This window comes from Bubalus bubalis, chromosome 1 (genome assembly GCF_019923935.1).
Source record: "Bubalus bubalis isolate 160015118507 breed Murrah chromosome 1, NDDB_SH_1, whole genome shotgun sequence".
NCBI lineage: Eukaryota > Metazoa > Chordata > Mammalia > Artiodactyla > Bovidae > Bubalus > Bubalus bubalis.
The window spans coordinates 164,114,526-164,129,822 of record NC_059157.1 but is presented as its reverse complement, the minus strand read 5'-3'; the positions used below and the strand labels follow the sequence as shown (position 1 = coordinate 164,129,822).

The 15,297-nt window shown below is 38.2% G+C and overlaps 1 protein-coding gene across 2 annotated transcripts in view; it reads right to left on the bottom strand.

Moving 5' to 3' along the window:
- The window catches only part of HLTF (helicase like transcription factor), a 62,611-nt gene extending 49,852 nt beyond the window's left edge, over positions 1-12,759 (bottom strand). For both annotated transcript variants that reach the window (XM_006063126.4, XM_006063127.4), the window contains exons 1-3: positions 12,528-12,759; positions 11,192-11,399; positions 1,917-2,083 (exon numbers count right to left, since the gene is read on the bottom strand). In XM_006063126.4, coding sequence (XP_006063188.2) covers positions 1,917-2,083; positions 11,192-11,399; positions 12,528-12,547 — 395 coding nt within the window. In that variant the 5' untranslated portion in view covers positions 12,548-12,759. The remainder of the gene's footprint in view (positions 1-1,916; positions 2,084-11,191; positions 11,400-12,527) is intronic.
- Between the last annotated feature and the right edge of the window lie 2,538 nt (positions 12,760-15,297).

Genomic DNA, 15,297 nt, shown 5'->3' with positions numbered 1-15,297 from the left:
TGAAAAAATTTAAACACTGTGCAGGCAAAATCAAACTCATCTGGAACTGATCACAGCCTATCAGCTTACAACCAGATTTAAACAAACATTCCCAAACTTCTAAAACCAATACACTAAAAGGCTTTTTTTTCTCCTCAAAAAATCAGAGATACCAAGGGAACATTTCATGCAAAGATGGGCACAATAAAGAACAGAAATGGTACGGACCTAACAGAAGCAGAAGATATTAAGAAGAGGTGGCAAGAATACACAAAAGAACTATACAAAGAAGATAACCACCAAAGATAACAAAGAAGATAAACCCAGATAACCACAATGGTGTGATCACTCACCTAGAGCAAGACATTGTGGGCAAAGTCAGGTGGGCCTTAAGAAGCATCACTACAAACAAAGCTAGTAGAAGTGATGGAATTCCAGCTGAGCTATTTCAAAGACTAAAAGATGATGCTGTGAAAGTGCTGCACTCAATATGCCAGCAAATTTGGAAAACTCAGCAGTGGCCACAGGACTGGAAAAGGTCAGTTTTCATTCCAATCCCAAAGAAGGGCAATGCCAAATAATGTTCAAACTACTGCACAATTAAACTCATTTCACACATTAGCAAGGTCATGCTCAAAATGTTCCAAGCTAAGTTCAACAGTATGTGAACCAAAAACTTTTGGATATACAAGCTGGATTTAGAAAAGGCAGAGGAACCAGAGATCAAATTGCCAACATCCACTGGATCGTAGAAAAAGCAAGAGAATTCCAGAAAAACATCTGCTTCATTGACTATGCTAAAGCCTCTGTGGATCACAACAAACTAGAAAATTCTTCAAGAGATGGGAATACCAGACCACCTTACCTGCCTCCTGAGAAATATGTACACAGGTCAAGAACCAACACTCAGAACCAGACATGAAACAACCGACTGGTTCCAAACTGGGAAAGGAGTACATCAAGGCTGTATATTGTCACCCTATTTATTTAACTTATATGCAGAGTACATCATGCAAAATGCCAGGCTGGATGAAGCACAAGCTGGAATCAAGCTTGCTGGGAGAAATATGAATAACCTTACACATGCAGATAATACCATCCTTATGGCAGAAAGCAAAGAGAAACAAAAGAGCCTCTTGATGAAAGTGAAAGAGGAGAGTGAAAAAGCTGGCTTAAAACTCAACATTCAAAAAACTAAAATCATGGTGGACAAAAGTCCATCTAGTTAAAGCTATGGGTTTTTCCAGTAGTCACATATGGATGTGAAAGTTGGACCATAAAGAAGGCTGAGTGCTGAAGAACTGATGCTTTTGCACTGTGGTGTTGGAGAAGACTCAAGAGAGTCCCTTGGAGAGCAAGAAAATCAAACCAGTCAATCGTAAAGAAAATCAACCCTGAATATTCACACTGGATGAACTCATGCCAAAGCTGAAGCTCCAATACTTTGGCCAACTGATGCGAAGAGCCCACTCATTGGAAAAGACCCCGATGCTGGGAAAGATAGAAGCCAGGAGGAGAAGGAAACAGCAGAGGATGAGATGGTTGGATGGCATCACTGACTCAATGGACATGAGTTTGAGCAAGCTCTGGGAGGTGGTAAAGGACAGGGAAGCCTGGCGTGCTGCAGTCCATGGGGTCTCAAAGAGTCAGACACGACTGAGTGACTGAACAACAACAAAAAGGCTTTTTTCTTAAAAGATTGTGTGGACTTTCTAATATTTGAGCCAAAGTCTCTTTTTCTCCATGGTAATAATTTACCAGGAAAGTGAGGGAATAGCTATTTGATGGCTAGGGTAGTGCAGGCAGATGATAAAATATTTACTGAACATATACTAAAGGTGTGGTGACAGAAGTTGTCAGAGCAACTATACATATCCTTCAATTCCAAGATCACCACAATTCACAATTATTAAAACTAAACTCCAAAAGTGCATTACCCTTCAATTTGTGCCAATTTGTTGTCCATGATATAGGCCAAGGCAGCTGCAAGATCTTTCTTTATATGACCAACCTGATTTCCATTCACATTGTTTACTTTAATTGCATTCTTATCATACGGGTTAGTCGGCTCTCGTTGTAATGCAACCATTTCATTATTATTAACCTAATAAAAATAAACAGATATGTTATAAATAATATATGACAGATTTCTTCATTGTACTTTATCTGGGATTTCCATTCATTTTTTTAATGCTTGCTGAATAACACCACACATAAGAAATGTACATTTTCTTAGACTCATATTTCTATAGAAATATTAGAGAATATATTTTAAAATAATTCTTTTGCAGTATTTTCCTAATGTACATTAATTGGAAAGTTAACAAATCCTTGATATATAAAAGGTATAATCAAAACTAACAGATATACATTATATAAAATTCCCAACATAACTTCAAAAACAGATAATCTCTTGAATGCTTATTACATACCAAACACTGTTCTAAGTACCTTATACAGATTGGCTTTCAAAATTGTCACAACCCTACTGATAGGTCTCATCATTATCTCCATCTTGCAGATGAAGACACTAAAGCACAGGAAAGTTAAGTAACTTGTCCAAGGTCATAAAGTTAATAAGTAGCAGAGCTTAGAATTTGAATCCAGCAGGCTGGTTCCTAAGCCTAAGTTCTCCAGAATCCGAAAGGGGAAAAAGGTATTAATTTTAAGTCCGAATGGAAGTGAATCAAGAAAACACATCCAGCCTTCAACCCCTGCCATTATCTGATCCCACTTAATTAAAAACTGCCAATTTTCTAATTGAAAGATTTCCAAAAATTGTCTCTTCCATAAAAGCAATAAAAAATCTGGCAAAAACTGAATCAACTTTTTCAGAACTCTGGAAACTAACCTAAGTATCACAGAAACCTGGGGAGTCTTAATTCAAGAAAACAGCTGAATATGAATGCCCTAGTCTCATCTCCAGCTCTCAGTTCATGACAGCCTTTTAAAATAGAACAACCTGCCAGAATTCTCAGTACAGCCTGGTAGTTACCAGAGTAAGCATACTGAAGCAGAATCTTTCAAAGATTCATTTCTATAGAATTGTCATTTGACTGGTATGGTGGTTCCCTAGAAGACTTCCACTTACAAAGCTGTTTCTGCTTGACCTCTGAACTCACCCAGTACATAAAACCTTCTTCCTTGGGTGGATGTTTATAAAAAACAATTTTACAGGGACCTCCCTGGTGGTCCAGTGGTTAAGACTCCACACTCCCAACACAGGGGCCCAAGTTCAATCCCTGGTTAGGGAACTAACCATGCCACAACTAAGAACTAGTACAGCCACATAAATAAATAAAAATATATATTTTTTAAATTTATAAGCAATGATTAATAGCTGAGGCAAACAAAACAATAACCAAAGAGTTTAAAAGGAAAAAGCGGAAAATAAGATGTCCCTAGGGGCTTTGAAAAGCTCCAGCATATTCCTGGAAATCAAAAGGGCAAAAGCAAGCACATGGCTATTTGCATGCCCAGCATTGTGCACATGTTCAAGAAAGACCTGAGAGGCCCTCAACTCTTACCTCTGGCTAAACTTGAAGATCTGAACAGGCAGAAAATAAAGGCTAAGGCACAGCCTTGTCGACTATCAGTCTGAGTGTTGAAAGAGTGCCCCAAATGCACACAGGTCCTCTCAGTAAAGACTGGGAAATTTACTGGTTCTAGTTCAATCATTAGCTGACCACTAAGCTAACCAAATTACGGCTATCAGTCACCACAGACAGCAAAAACTTTTACAAGGTTAATTTAGAAAAGTTACTAAACAAACAATAATTACTAAAATCAATAACAACCAGCAACTATGGGGAGAAGGAAGAATATGATTTTGAGAGTTGCCACATTATTTTTGTTGTTGTTCACATTCTTTATCTCACGTAGATTATTCTTTTAATTGAAGTCTAGTTGATTTACACTGCTGTGGTAGTTTCAGGTGTAGAGCAGTGATTCAGTTATACATATATATGTGTGTGTGTGTATATATATATATATATATATATACATACCAGAGAAGGCAATGGCACCCCACTCTAGTACTCTTGCCTGGAAAATCCCATGGACAGAGGAGCCTGGTAGGCTGCAGTCCATGGGGTCACTAGGAGTCGGACACGACTGAGCGACTTCCCTTTCACTTTTCACTTTCATGCATTGGAGAAGGAAATGGCAACCCACTCCAGTATCCTTGCCTGGAGAATCCCAGGGACGGGGGAGCCTGTTGGGCTGCCATCTATGGGGTCGCACAGAGTTGGACACGACTGAAGTGACTTAGCATAGCATAGCATAGCATAGCATATATACATACACACATATTTATATGTATAAAATCTATTATTTTTCATATTCTTTTCACTTAAAAGTCATTACAAAATATTGCGTACAGTTCCCTGTGCTATATGGTAGGTCCTTATTGGTTCTATAGTAGTGTGTACATTTTAATCCCAAACTCCTAATTTATCTCTCCCCCAACTTCCCCTTTGGTAACTATGTCTTTGGACCTATTTCTGTTTTGTAAATAAGTTCATTTTTATCTTTTTTTTTTAGATTCCATGTATAAGTGATATCATATGATACTTGTCTTTCTCTGTCAGGTTCACTTCACTTAGTATGATAATCTTTAGATCCATCCATGTTGCTGCAAATGGCATTATTTCATTCTTTCTTATGGCTGCGTAATATTTCATTGTACAGATATACTACATTTTCTTTATCCATCCATCTGTTGATTGACATTTAGGTTGCTTCCATGTCCTGGCTATTGAAAATACCGCTGCGATGAACATTAGGCCACACAAATCTTTTCAAATTATAGTTTTCCTCAGATATATGCCCAGGAGTGGGACTGCAGGATATGATTTATAGAGTTGTCACATTATACAAAGTGTCTAATTTTCAACAACCAAAAAAAACATGAGACATGCAAAGAAATGAGAAAGTATATCCACACATAGGAAAAATGCTATCAATTACCCATCCCTCAGGAAGTACAGATAACAACTAGAAAAAACTTAAAGTTTTAATTTTAAATATGTTCAAAGACCTAAAGCAAACCATTTCTAAATAACTAAAGGAAAGCATGAGAAATTTCCTGACATACAGAAATCTGGAGTCAAAAAAGTACATAGTTAACGAAGTTTAAAATTCACTAGAGAGGACCAAACAGCAGATATGAGCAGGCAGAAGAAAAAATCAATGAAGCTGATGATAGGTCAATTGAGACTATAATGTCTGAGGAAAAGTTAGAGGAACAGAAAGAAAAAAGAATGAACAAACATAAACAGATCCTATGGGACAATAGCAGCATACCAACACCAAGTCTCAGAAGGAGGGAAGAAAAAAAGGTAGAGAATACATGTGAAGAAGTCATAGCCAAAAACTTCCCAAATTTGATGAGAAAAACATTAATCTACATATTTAAGAAACTGAACAAATTCCAGGTAAAAAACACTTAGACTTCAAACCCAGACACATCATAATCAAACTGTGGAAAGAACACTGAAAACAACAGAAATAAGCAACTCGTCACATACAGGGGCTCCTCAAGAAGATTAACAATTGTTTCTCACCAGAAACCATAGAGGCCAGAATACAGTGGGATAACTTCTCAAAGTGCTAAAAGGAAAAAATTCAACCAAGAATTCTTTATCTGGCAAAACTATCCTTCAAAAATAAAGAAGAAATTAAGACTTCCCAAACAAACAAAAACTGAGAGAATCTATCACTTGCCAACTGCTCCACAAGAAATATTAAAAGACCTTCAGGCTGAAATCAGAGCCACTAGACAGTAACATTTGTGAATATATGAAGAAATAAAAAGCACAAGTAAAGGTAAATGTAAACACAGGTAAATGTAAAAGGCAGTATGAAATTTCTGGTTGTAACTTTTTTCTCCTTACTGATTTAAAAGGACATATAACAATCATTTTAAACCTGTATTGATGAATATACAAGGTATATAAAGATTTAATTTGTATGATAACAGCACAGAAGAGTGGGGAAGAAGACAATGGAACTATTTTAAAGCAAAGGTTTTGTAAACAATTAAAAGTAAGTTGGCACAACTCCAAACTTACGAATTAAGATAACTGCAATTCCCATGGGCATTAGTAGTTGGTTTCTTAGTAGTAGGAAACAACTCAAAATATAGAACAAAAGAAACAAGAAGGGAACTATTATATATTTAACACAAAAGAAGACAGTAATGGAGGCCAGACCCAAGGGTTATATATTGCATGATTCTTTTTATATGAAATGTCTAAAGTAAGTAAATCCACAGAAACAGAACATAAATTAATGGATGCCATGGGCTAAGAGAAGAGAGAAATAAGGAGTGATTACTTATAATAGTAATGCTGCTGCTGCTAAGTCACTTCAGTCATGTCCAACTCTGTGCGACCCCATAGAGGGCAGCCCACCAGGCTCCCCCGTCCCTGGGATTCTCCAGGCAAGGATACTGGAGTGGGTTGCCATTTCCTTCTCCAATGCATGAAAGTGAAAAGTGAAAGGGAAGTTGCTCAGTCGTGTTCGACTCTGTGTGACCCCATGGACTGCTGCCTACCAGGCTCCTCCGTCCATGGGATTTTCCAGGTAAGAGTACTGGAGTGGGGTGCCATTGCCTTCTCTGTGTAATAGTATACTATAAAAGTAATAGTATAAAGTTTTTTGGAATGACGAAAATATTTTGGAATCAGACAGTGGGGATTCAACCTTGTGAATATCTAAAAACCACTGAATTGTATACTTAAAAATGATAAATTTTATGGTATGTAAATTACCTCAATTCTTTACATTGCCTGAAAAATATGCAGGAAAGCTGCTTAAATCTCCCAGTATCTGCCTACTGACTTAAGAGACTACAGTCTGACTATCCAGATTATCAGACAAATATTACTCCTTCAAGATATTCTGTGAAGCATAACTCTGTTTTCTACCAGCCCACTTTCCCCATGCCACTCTTAAAGCATGATCTTCTTTAAACCATATTAATGCAAATTACAGGAAATATATAACCAAAAAGTAGGGCAAAATGTGGAGACTATAAAAACAAAGAAAATATGATCCAAGCACAAGACAAAAAAGGCTATATTAAAACAAGATTAAGACAACAAAAAGAATAAGGACTAATTATAACAGTATTTGTAGACAAGAAATAATCTACTTTATTATAAAGGCTTTGAAGGGTCAAGAAATAAAAAATGTAAACAGAAGCAAATGGAAAACATTTTAAAAAGTTAAAAATGTATAATGCCAATATTAAATAACAAAACCTAGGAGATACAGCCAATGCAGTACTTTGAAGAAAATTTAAAAGATTAAAAGCTTTTATTATTAAAATTAAGCGTTCAAATCAAGAATCCAAAAATAAAATAAAATGAACCTAAGGAAAATAGGATAACAATATATAAATCAATGAAGAAAGATGATAATCATTAAAAAAAAATTCAAGAAAGATTACATGAAAAGATGAAACATATAAATCTCTATTGAGGCTAATCAATAAAAAATAAGAATAGACACAAATACATAACACAAACAATGAAAACAGGAATACAACCATAAACATAGGCAAAATATTTTTAAGTATGACTATTATGCAAATTTTGTGGCAATAAATTTGAAAATATAAATGGACGCTTTTCGATAAAAATATAAATTGCCAAAACTGACTCAAGAAGTATCTTAATTATGTTGTTTGAATGAAACCAGACTTAAAAAGTACATATTGTATGATTCAACGCATATGAAGCTCTTGAGAATTCCCTGGCAGTCTAGTGGTTAGGACTCCATGCTTCCACTGCAGGGGTCACAGGTTTGATCCCTGGGCGTGGAACTAAGATCCCACATGACTCAGGGAACATCAAAAAAAAAATAAAATAATGTATATGAAGTTCTAGAACAGGCTAAACCATCTACAGTGATAGAAATCAGACTGGTGGTTCTTAGGGCAAAGGCAGGGATGAATGACTGCAACAGAATACAAGGGAACTTTCAGAGGTAATGGAAATGATCTATATGTTGATGGGGTAATGATTATTAGGTATATATATTTGTTTAAAACTCAGAATCATGTATTTACAATGTTTGCATTTAAAAAATATATATAAATCACATCTCAATAAAGCATAAAAAAGTTGAAAATAATAAATAATAAAAAAGTATACAAAGATAAATACCTCAATTTTTATTTCAATATTTTTATCAGTGATCAACTCCAAAATGTCCATCAAGAAAATAAAAGATACAATAAATATTTGTATTGAAAAGACATTATTCCCAATATTTTACTTTAAAAAAGGTGGTAATATATATAATATGATCCTCATTTTTGTTAATATATAATAAGATTGCAATTTATATGCATATGCTCTCAAAGTAAAGTGTGGAAGACATAACAAAGTGAGTTGTGGTTCTGGACTGAGGGAGACTTACTACTTTTTCTTTTAGCCATTTTAAAATAATAAATGTGTAGTACTTATAAAATAATACACACTTTATAAAATTAAAAAATTAAGCAATAATAAATTTTAGTCAGTCCAAATCAGCCCATCACATTTTTAATAGTTTACCAGTGTCACAGAAATTATTCTAAGATCAACAAACAGTGATTGTTCTATAACAAAAAACAACCATGATTTAATGGTTGTTTAAATTTAAAAACAATATTTAGTTTGGAAAAATTTCACAAATCTAAAATAGGAAAGTTCTGAAATGAGTATGAGAGCTGGAGAACAGATGGGATACATGAACTGATAACTGATAGACTTCAGGAAAAAAACAGAAAAGAAAAACTACTTCAGAATTAAAGAATAGGGACTTCCCTGGTGGTCCAATGGTTATGACTCTGTGCTTCCATTGAAGGGGCACAAGTTCAAAGCCTGGTTGGGGAACTAAGATTCTGCCTGTCACACAGTGCAGTCAAAAAAAAAAAAAAAAGTAGTATACAGAATTAAAGAATAAAGTAGAAAGAACACAAAAGTGAACACATCTTGTTAAGAAAAACATGGTAAGGGAAATAAATGATGAAAAGAGAAAAGTGAAAAAACATGATAAAAATGACCTCAGAGGAAGTAATTGGCATATGTATATGCACAGAAGATCTAATACAGAAAGAGTAGAATGGAGTACTCTGAAGAAAAAAACAAGCTTTGAAACAAAAACCATTTAAAACTATAATTAGGACTTCTCTAGTGGTCCAGTGGTTAAGAATCTGCCAATGCAGAAAACACGGGTTTGATTTCTGGTCTGGGAAGATCCCACTTGTTGAGGGGCAACTAGGCCTATATGCCACAATTACTGAGACTGCACTCTAGAGACTGTGCTCCTAAACAAGAAAAGTCACCCAGTGAGAAGCCCAGGTACCACAACTACATAAAGTCCATGCACAGCAACGAAGATCCAGGGCAGCCAAAAAAAGAAAAACTATAATTAAAGTTTTCTGAAATAGAAGAAAACAGTTACAGAACAATCAACACTAAGACATTCCCTAATGAAAATTACGGGACTTCTAATTCACTTATATAGGAGAGAAATTATATTGGCATTTCACCAACAGTATCTTATACAACGTCAAGATAGCATGGGCTTCCCTGGTGGCTCAGTAGTGAAGAGTCCACCTCCAATGCAGGAGACACAAGTTCAGTCCTTGATATCAGAGCCCAGGAACCACAACTACTGAGCCCACTTGCCCCAGCAATTGAAGCTCATGCATCCTACAGCACATGCTCTGCAATAAGAGAAGCCACCACAATGAGAAACCTGCACGCCACAACTAAAAAGTTGCCCCCTCTCTCTGCAACTAGAGAAAAGTCCATGCAGCAACAAAGATATTTCACAGGCAAAAATAATTACAATGTTTTAAAAAAGATATCATGGATAGAAAATGAGTCAAGGATTTTATATTCAACCAAACTGTCCTTGAAGCGTATCACAATTACAAATATACAAAATCTCAGGAAATATTGTTGCTTCTTAAGGAATCTCCTAGACAACACACTTCAACACATTTCAGACAACCACAAAATGATTTGAGAAGCTCTAATATTATAAAGAAAATATGAGAGGACAAAACACTGGACAAATGGAATTCTTCCCCAAGGAATCTCCTGCAAAACATACTTTACACAACCAAAAAATGATTTGAGAAGCTTCAACATAAGAAAAATATGGGAGAACGAAAGAACTGGTAAATCAAATTTCCATAGAATATAAGCAGCTTATGCAATAAATCAATGACATAAAACAAAGAGTAGGGAGGTGATTTACATAACAACCAAAGATACTATTATTAACTTGTTTTGATCCTAATTCAAAAAAAATTAATTATAAAAAGACATTTTAACCAATTAAGAAAACTGGTCATATATTAGCTATTGGATATAACAGGGAACTATTATTAATTTTGCTAAGTACAACAATGATGTAAGAAAATATCTGACATTTTTTAGAGATACACACTTAAATGTGTTTAAAGTGATACAGTTGGAATTTTTAGTACCAAAGGAAAAAAGTGATGAAGCAAATGTGCAAAAAAATTGTTAACTACTGAATCTGGATCATGGGTACATGGAAGTTTACTGTATTATTCTACTTTTATGCATATCTGAAATTTTTCAAAATTAAAAAAACTAGAGATATACCATGCAGATAACACAGAGGCATACTAGGCAACCATAACAAAGACAACTGCTTTCTCTGTCTTTGTCTCTGTTCTCTCACACACACACACAAAGCAGAGAACAGAGACACAAAAAGAGAAACACAGGAAGAAAGAAAAGGACCTAAAAAAGACAAGTCCCATATCTAGCATGAAATGATCTTCCTAACTTAAAAAAAAAGTGTAGAAATGGGCTCAGGGACAGGAGAAGAGAAAGCAATTAACTGAGTCAGAAGTCACTTTGCAAACAGTTATCTATGCTTTTTGGGCAAATCATTTAACCTTCCTGAGCTTTAGTTCTTCAGTTCCTGAAATGGGATAATAGGTGTTCCATCTACCACACAGACAGAGTAGTGATCAAATGAGACTACACAGGAAACAGTTCTTTGTATACTGTAACCATGACATAAAAGTAAGAGAACATTAATAATTAAGTATTTGTTATCTCTTGCCCAGATATATTTCAATTATTTAAATATTTACTGCACATATCACCTAATTCTTATTTTCTAGGTTAATAACATCACATCACATCAACTTAATATCTAATGCTATACTCACTACTCCTGTGTAATAGCGTAGTCCAACGACATGGCCTCTCAAAGTTCCAAATAAAACTGAATCTAACTCTTCATCACTTGTTAGGAAGTCATCTGGAGGAATAATATCTTGAAATTCAAAACGAGGAAAGAAAGTTGGATATGAGAGGCGTGGAAAATTTCCATGGACTCCATACTGGACAGTCTGCAAGTACTTCCAAACAGGATCTCTATTAAAAAAAAAAAAAAAAGGGGGCACAAAAATATAATATTTAACCAGTCCCCAAAGACCATACCATATTTAAAGGCCAATTGCTTTCTCACACTTTATTTCAACAAAAAAAGTCTAATATGGGAAGTGCTGTATAGAGATGAATCTGCTCTGGCTATAAAGCAAGGATTGGAGTGAGTGGGGGAGGTTTCTAGAAACCCTACCTGTTCAATAATGCGTCTTCTACCCACAGGTATTCAAAGTGAAAACACCAATAAGGGTTCACAAACCTTTCTTAGTCACAATCACTTACTTAAACTGAAAAATTATGTGATGTCTGTAATTAATTTACACCAAAATTTCAATATTGAGCTAGAAGAAACTCGAAAATATAGAACTATTTTTTACATGAAGCCACTTACAGCTTTACAAATAATACATTCAGCTTCCATTACTTGAATTCCCTTCGAAGAGAACCCTTCTTTTATTCAGGTATCTAAGCCGTGCCATCATGGGAAGCTTACCCCAAGCCTCCCACTCCCGTTGGTTAAAGGGTAACCTCAACCCCTAGATCGAGAACTGTTTCCGGAACGAATATGTAAACCGAATCGGACAATGAAAAGTAACAGGCAGTTGGCTGGGGCCTTCCAGAAAGCTTCCACTTTTCTGGAATGGATAGAAGCTATTTCCCCTGCGTTTTCCTCGAACGTCGCGAACACCGCTTTTGGCTCCTCTGCAGATAGATATTTGCACGTCTGTGCATACACATCAACTGCGAGGTGCTTGGAGAGAAGCTGTCTTACCCAGCCCTTTCTGCCGAGCACAATGCCCAGCGCACAGTGGGTAGCTGATAGGTGTTTCGTGGAATAAAGCACAGGTTGAGACCCCGGGTAAGGAGTGAGCTTAGAGCCCCAGGTTCCCCAAATCCCTTGACAGATATTTCCCCAAGGCTCTAGCAGGAGACTCGCCCGAGGATCCTCCCCTCTGCATTTATTTCTCCCGCGGCTACACGAGCCGCCAGCAGGACGAACAGCAGTTGCACAGCTCGCACCCCGAAGGAGAAGGAAACGCTAGGAAGGTCAGGTTCATTTCAGAACTCCGCTAGACGGTTACCGCCGGCGCCCCACCCCCCCTCCGCCCCCTTCACCTCTTGAACATCCAGGACATGGCGCTGAGTGCGTGACGAGCGAAACACTCAGACGCCCAGGATCGTTCTCAAGCCGCCTAAATAAGCCTCCTTCCAGGCCTCGCGGCCGAAAAGCCGGTGACAAGTTCCGAGCGCCGGAGCGACAGCCTACTCCACGAGAGTAAGACGCCCCGAAATCTGGTCAGACGTCTACAGTACCGTCTGCTTCCAGCAACAATTTGAGTGACTAGCGACGCATTGTGACTGGCATCCGGAAAGTCCAATCCCAAGGAGGGACCTACGGAGGCAAACCAATCAAAGCAAAGGAGGGAGGGTAACTCCGCCCCGCGCAGCGATTCAAAGACTGGGGGGTGGTCCTAGCTGCAAGGGTGGTTCCATCCGGGTTCTTCCCCGCCTGCAAGACAGGGCGCGGGAAAGCCACGCGGCCCCAGTAGCACGAAATGTGGTGTTAAAGGCATCCGCGGTTCGTCTGATTAGCCACCTCAAACAGAGGGCGACAACTCCCCTTTCCGCTATTTTCCTCAAGCCGTAAGCCTCGGCCCCATTTTTCAGGCTTTACCTCATCCTCATCCTAATTTTCTCTTCATCTAATGGTATCACTGACTCGATGGACGTGAGTTTGCGTGAACTCCGGGAGTTGGTGATGGACAGGGAGGCCTGGCGTGCTGCAATTCATGGGGTCGCAAAGAGTCGGACACGACTGAGCGACTGAACTGAACTGAACTGAATGTGACATGTAGTAGGGACTTCCAGTCAATAAGCTCCTCACTTTACGAACCCTACCAGCCAGATCCTTCACTCCGTTTTCTGTGGTGAATCCGGGTAGTTGCCCTCAAAATATGCCTTTTAAGCCCCACGAGCGAATCAATGAGACACACCGGGTTCAGAGAGTTTAATTTCAATTTAGATTTATGGAGTTTCCATTTCTCTCTCGCTATCGCATTTTTTTTCTTTTAGGGAAAACTTTCACTTCTACTAGAGGAAAATCGTAGAGAGCAAAAGAAGCTCGTGGGTGACTGCTGGAAGTATCCCTGCTTCCCTTGAAGGCACGTGACTATCCCTGCAGTAAGGGAAGAAGCTGATTTTCCTCAGGGAACTGTAGGAAGAGCTCCCACGTGCCCAATAGCCAGCTTTTGAGAATCTGAGGAGACTCGGTAGAATTCAGCTTTGAGTAGGTGGGCGAGTGGGCCGGTGCAGCCCAGGTACTGACCGGACTGGTCTCTGCGCCTTGTCAGCCTTTTAACTGGGGCAGCAGCAGCACCAGGGTAAGAAGCTGGCTTGACCTGCCCTTCGGATTAGGTGTAAATGTCAAGACAAGTGCAGGATTAAAAAGGAAAGGTATTTGAGAAAGTTATTACTATTGACCGTCACCCTTCAAAGAGTGGTCCATTTTATACTTCCATCAGCAGAGGATTTGGAGAAGGATATGGCAACCCACTCCAGTGTTCTTGCCTGGAGAATCCCATGGACAGAGGAGCCTGGGGGGTCTTCAGTCCATGGGGTCGCAAAGAGTCCGACATGACTGAAGTGACTTAGCACGCACAGCAGAGTTTTAGAGGTGGTCAGTGAAACAGGTTTTTAGGAGGCATTTGTTTATTATCTTAAACTATCACAATCTGTAAATATGAACCCGGTGTAGAATGAGAAGTAGAATTTGCAGCAACTCAATACTTCATTTTACTGAACATGCAGGGCATGTGAGCTTCCCTGGTAGCTCAATGGTAAAGAATCCACCTGCCAGTTCAGGGATGTGGGTTCAATCCCTGTGTCAGGAAGATCCCCTGGATGAGGACATGGCAACCCACTCCAGTATTCTTGCCTGGAAAATACCAAGGACAGAAGAGCCTGGAGGACTACAGTCCATGGGGTTGCAGAGAGTTGGACACGACTGAGCACACGCGTGCACACACACACATACACATGCACACAAGGCATGTGGGATCTTAGTTCCCCCACCAGGGATCCAACCCATGTTCCTGCAGTGGAAGCACAGTCTTAACACTGGATGGCCAAGGAAGTCCCTCAAATTATTTCAGTTATTTACTTTCTTCTAGAAGTCTTAGGAGGCAAATGGCAGTATAGTTCAATTTGGGGTGTGCCAGATCTAAGTTCTTGGAAAATATGCCCCAAAATGCCCAAATTGAAGATGTTTTGTGTATAAAGTTAATGAGGAAGTTATGCTCATCAGATTGAAAGATAAAATTTCAAATGTCACAATATAGGTAAACCTGATCCTCTCAAGACTTGAAACCTGTGAGCAGTGACTATACCATGGTTAAAGAATGTGGATTGAATGAAGTAAAAATTTGCTAAAGTCAACATTTTTGTCCATATTGTCACTATTTTACATCTCAGATCTAGCAGTTGAACTTCAACTTGAGCACTCTTTCACTTAATCATTATTATTTTAGTGTTTAAAAAGTACAATGTGTACTAGTTTGATTAAAATGTTACTACACTTATAAATTCATAACTATCACATAAGATAATGTTTTCTGAAAAATGAACTTGTAGCTAAAAAATAGAATGGCAACTGTACAACGGCTTGTGTGTTAGACTGATGTGTAAGGAGGAGAGTGTCACAAAGAGGTAACAACATAAGAGCCAGATGATATAGAAATTCAAGGTCTATGGTAGCTGCTGCTGCGTCACTTCAGTCGTGTCCGACTCTGTGTGACCCCATAGATGGCAGCCCACCAGGCTCCCCTGTCCCTAGGATTCTCCAGCAAGAACACTGGAGTGGGTTGCCATTTCCTTCTCCAATGCATGA